The sequence below is a fragment of the Raphanus sativus genome, chromosome 9, assembly GCF_000801105.2.
Source record: "Raphanus sativus cultivar WK10039 chromosome 9, ASM80110v3, whole genome shotgun sequence".
Taxonomy (NCBI): Eukaryota; Viridiplantae; Streptophyta; class Magnoliopsida; order Brassicales; family Brassicaceae; genus Raphanus; species Raphanus sativus.
This window is the reverse complement of record NC_079519.1, coordinates 20,838,579-20,844,448: the sequence shown is the minus strand read 5'-3', so window position 1 is coordinate 20,844,448 and position 5,870 is coordinate 20,838,579. Positions and strand designations below refer to the sequence as shown.

General features: G+C 29.2%; 1 protein-coding gene across 1 annotated transcript; it reads left to right on the top strand.

Moving 5' to 3' along the window:
* Positions 1-2,446: 2,446 nt before the first annotated feature.
* LOC108830266 (uncharacterized) lies at positions 2,447-3,654 on the top strand. The gene has a single exon (XM_018603868.2). The coding sequence runs from the start codon at positions 2,709-2,711 to the stop codon at positions 3,543-3,545; it is 837 nt and encodes a 278-aa protein (XP_018459370.2). The 5' UTR covers positions 2,447-2,708; the 3' UTR covers positions 3,546-3,654.
* Positions 3,655-5,870: the final 2,216 nt, after the last annotated feature.

Here is a 5,870-nt window from a genome sequence, read left to right as displayed (position 1 = left end):
ATCGATTGATTGTACGGGATGTACATCAATCGACTATAAATTCTGGATATCGACTTCTGGTCTTGCTGGATGGTCAGCTCAGGTGTATTCTCCTTTTATCTTTAAAATGCTTCAAAAATATTATTTTCGTCTCAATCACTACTGAACCTATAGATATACTAAATAGACTCTATAATAATATAATTAGTAGTTAAAATATTTATAAGCTATAGTTAAAAGTGGGTAAATAAAACAATCAGACATGGATTATCATAAAGGAAATAAAATTATTGGATGTAAAACATCTATGTAATACAGTATTTATCACGTTTATATCATCATCATTTTTTTATATCATCATAACTAGACAAATGTTAAAAAATTACCGGCTATATTATACAGTATATACAGTGGCAAATTACATTACAAAGTGTGTTAAACATTTAATAAAATACATTGATGTGCTGGAGTGTACATATCTTAAAGTTGTCGCTTCATGTTGTGCAACTTGAAATGCGACATTTGTTTGTCATATTGTGCATAAACAACTTTTAATAGTGACGCATTACCTGTCGCACCCTTTTCATATTGATATATACATTTTATAAGTTTGTTTCACCAAAAATCGTATGGAATCAGTTAATAAAAAGATATAAATTCTAGCTCGTTTTGCTGAATCCGACCTTCCAACTTCATGCGTATAAAGCGATTTCGTAGTTTGAGTATGCTAAAGGAACAGCGGAGTTCATATCTAACGTGTAATTAAGCAGGTGTTTAAGACTTAACCCTGACATTTTATTCATTTTGGGAACATATTTCTTCTTTTTTTAGTAATCCGGGTCATCGAAACCCCAAGAAAACCAGCTAATCCCAAAATCAAGTGACAAACCGTATAACATAGCTCATATTCCTACATATACGTAATTTATCTGAATTGCAGGTTTCTAAACCTACAATATCACCCGACCACACTCGTGTGGGCGGAAACTTATTTCAACTAATTCTATTTTAGTTATATCATCAGTTTGGTTAACCAAATTGTTTTTGATAATCATATTACTTATTCGTTTTTTTAAGAAGTGGCATTTTAATGTTTTTCACATAGATTAAAAATTATTGAAATGTTTTTATGTTTTTATCAATTACACTTATTAGATGAATATTATTTGAAATAAATAAAATTATTTAAGAGATCAATAGAGTTTCCAATTAATATAACCTGAAAATAATATTATTTGTATTGTAATTCTAAAATAATAAATTATTTGTAGTAAAAAAAGTTAAAATGATACTTTTAAGAAAATATTTTTATATATTTAAAAAGTTAAAAAATATTTTTCAAAAGAAAAAGAAATAGAAAGTTGAGCAATGTCAGCAGTCAATCTTTTCTAATTTATGATAAACATATAGTTCCAAAACGATAAACGAAGGTTAATGGAAAGATTCGATGTTTGGTTCACACTAGACCAACAGCGACACAAGAAACAATACGATTTCTTGGTTAAACAAACTTAAAGGTGGGTGATACACGAAATTAACTTAAAGATGGAGTGCATATCACTTTTTATTTGTTGATATATTAGATAGAAAGAAGTACTCTACCAATCCTTTGTATATTCAATTCTAAATGTTCTTAATCAAACGAAATTTAAAAATCTTATTTGTGATCACTGTCGTCGTTATCACAAATAAACTTTACTCATTTCAACTCTCAACATGTTAAAAAGAAACCAAACACATTCCCATAGGCCATAGCCATATTCTCCATTAAATGAGTTTTTTTTTCATGTTCACCAACTGGTTTAATTATTACACTTGTCTCGTTTTTAATTTCCTTCTGCAACAGCTTTTTAAGCTATTTTTTAATCATGGAACTCTATACAAGAGAATATATATGTATATAAAATTATACATGTATATAAAAATTATAGGGCAATTCTCCTAGATAAAAAATTTAAAGTTTTTATCACAAAAATAATTTTCAAAAAAAGAAAATGACCAAAATATATTTTTTTCTTATTTTGAAAATTTTAATATTTTTTATTTTTAAAAAAATTTAAAACTCATCCCCAAAACTTCATCTCTTAATTCTAAATCTTAAGTTTGGATTAGTTAACCTTAAAAGTATAATTGCTTATTTATCATTTAATAAAACTTCTTTGATCATTTTTCTCTTTTGCGAACTATTTTTATGAAATTAAACTATAAAAAGTTGTCCTAAAAAATTTCTCAAAAATTATATATAAAATCGTAATTGTATAATTTCTATGTTTCTACATTTATTTTACATCATGTTTATTCATAAATGATTATTTAGTATTAAAATGTTTTAAAATATATAACTTTTTGTGATATAATATATTTGCTTTAGAATAATTTTAAATTTTTATCATAAGATATTTTATAAGTTTTTATCATAAGATATTTCAAATCATGATTAAGAAGACACTTAAAAAACGAAAAATGATTAAGAAGACAAAAAGCTGAGAATTCACGTTTACATGAGTCACCCAAGATCAAAGGGGTAGTGTCGTCATTGTATCGACAGTACCAACCGATAAAACGAACGGCAGGACAATATATGTCAATACGTACACAACATACAGTTTATACACAAACACATATTCACAGAAAAAACTTCAAAGCCCCCATTAATCTCTAAAGATAGCATACGCTTTTAATTTATAAAGAGAGACTTGAAAACCCGGATTCGGATCCAATACTCGAATATGCCGATCGGGTGGGTTAAATCTTTGCATTGCAAATCAAGAGCTTTCGAAGACGTCTATCATCACTCCAACAACGGCAAACTCTCGTTGCCAAGTTACAGCTGCAGAAAATCCGTTAAAGACGTCATCGATACCCGACCCACCCGATCAGGATCCGGTAATAAAAACCTTAAACCCGACTCGAGTTTAAGACGTTTACGATCCTCTCGTCGACCCGAATCAGAATCCAATTCTTCTTATAACCCGACCCGACGAAGCGTATCCGCAAGAGCTTCCACAGAGTCCGCTGCATTGCCCGTTCTGACCGATCTTCCCGATGGTCATCCGTCGAGAAACGTCGTGCAGATTATCTTCCAATCAAGCTGGAGCTCCGAAGAATTTCCGGGTCGGGTTGAGATGATTTTTAAAGTTGAAAACGGGTCGAGAGCTGTGACCCGGTTCGAGGAGTACAGAGAGGCTGTGAAGTTGCGATCGCGCTCCAACTTGGGCACAGATGACGGCGCGTGCGATGAAGACGCGAGGTGTTCGGCGGATGGGAATGAGATGATGAGGTTTTATCCGTTAGGTCCGATCCCGGGAGGGATTAACGGCGGCGCGTGGGTTTTTCCAGGAGGCAAAGGAGCGGCGGTGTGTACGTTTTCAGGTAGCGGTGAAGCGCATGATAGCACAGGTGGCGGAGGAGGGAGAAGAGCGATGCTGATTTGTCGAGTGATAGCAGGTCGGGTTGCGAAGAAAGGCGAGTTCGGGTCGGATTCAGTTGCGGGTCGAGATGGTGAGTTGATTGTTTTCGATGCACGCGCTGTGTTGCCTTGTTTTCTAATCTTTTTCAGATTGTAAAAAAAAAAAAAAGAATAATTATCGAACGCTGAAAATAAGTATATATTTTATATTTCTTCCATGTTTCTGATTAATATCCAAATTTGGCGCAATTGTTTTGATTTATCTTTATGGTCCTGCCTACATCTAATCTATTAAAACTGAAGTACAAATAGTATTTAGTCATGAGTTTTCCACAAAAATTACTAATCAATGCCACTGGTATTAACTCAATAAACATTCACTATTATTTAGAATATGATTCACGCCATTTAACAAAACGATCGGACAAGCCCATTAACCCCCTTTTTCATTGACCTTTTTCTGACCCAAATGTCGTGAGATTATAAATTCTAACCATAAAATGGAATTCATCTTTGTATCATTATAATCCCAATATCTGCATGAAAAATGTTTAAATAAAATTAGTAAACTGAGATTGTTAATTTAATTTTTACAAAATCTAATTGAATTAACATTACAAACCAGAACTAATACATAACTTTAGTAATGTAAGTGTAGATAACATCATTAAACCGAACTATATGTATTACATGAATTAGATACAATTTTAAAACCATTCGTTTAGCTAATATATTAACTGTGAATAAATAGTTTTCAAAATTTATATTAATTTATTCTTTTCAAACAGAAAATCAATGATTTTAGTTTTTCTAACGATTTAATTAGACATAGCATTAAAACAAGATATCAATCGAATCGGAAATATCAATACAATTGTCATATAGATATGGTATGTTCAAAACAGTTTAGGAATCAACAAACTATTTCTAAAATCTTTGACTACCTTAATAACTTAATACAACAAACGCCGAAATTAAAGGCATCACTTAATTAATATGTATATATATACTTCCTAACCTTAAAATACTTGCTGAATCTAACCGTAAAAATCTTTGCTAAATATTCCTAACATTTAGAATATTCCTATTCTACACAACTTGCAAATCAAGCTTTCAATTAATTTAGTTTCGATTTTATTACCAATAATATCTCACCTTAAGAAATATATATACTTCACACTACATTGACGACTAGATTCACATTAATATCAGAAACAAAAAAAAAATGTCAACCAATGCAAGTTTCATTATTTTTGATATTTTTTTTGGTCAACGTAGGTTTCAGATCCCTACAACCGAAACATGCGTCGGGTTCTTTGGAAATGATTTTTATTTTGTATCCACATTTCATCTTATTGTCAAACATTTTGTTCTTTTTTTTCAAATCATATACTTTCATTAGTTTTATTATTTTAAATGTTTTTTTTGTTTCATGTTTGATTGTTCATAACACTATCATTCACATAACATACCACTTATGAATCATTCAATCAAGTTAAAAGAAAACAAATAAATATAAGGCTGGACCTATCACATTTCTGATCAAATTAGAGTTACGAAACATTTATTATCTGTGCACAATACTAAACCCATAAGTAATTTTAATAATAAAAGGAAAATTAATATTAATTATTTTTTTCTTACAAAATTTAGTCGGCCGTTTTTACATGTTAAAATTTTTAAAGATGCTCGATAATGATTGTATTTTCTTCTAAAATGTATAACAAATTTATCGTGATGTCGATGATATATTAAGTCATAGTTTTATATTTCTTCATATTTTAATTAATAAATATTGTTTTCTATACATCTAATACAAATGTATAATTAAATATAAATTTTTAATTTGTTTATATGATTTCAAATATCGGTCATACAATAGATGATTTAAACACAAAAAACTCAATATCGTACACCAAATATTAGAAATATATCTTTTAGTACAAAAATATTAATAACATAAAACAACTATCTGAGGGTCAATGCAAATATGTTTCTGTTTCTTTTCCCGTAAAACAATATATGGACTTCGATTAATGTTTAAAGTCCACTATTTTAAAATCAAAACCAAATTGCCCAATTCAATTCCATCAAAATGGTCTTGGTAAATAAAAATTGCTATAGATCTGTATATTTTGTGAATGTTTTATGGGTTACTTTTTCATTACTTTTTATTGTTGCTGTCTATATAATTTTTTTTTAAAATAATCTATAAAATCTAATTTTAAATAATAATTTAAATCACAAAATTTATAGTATAATTTAATAAAACACGCACAACCTAAAAAGAATACTGTAATATTTTTACACTTAATTTTTTAGTTTACCAAGTAAAATAAGAAAAATATGATAAAAAGAATACAACTTCGTAGTTAAAAAATGGACGTTAACAAAATGAACAAGATACACTTTCTTAAAGAACTCAATAACCTAAAAACACTAACATGAATGTTTTTTGCAACAAACCAAAACATATAATTAT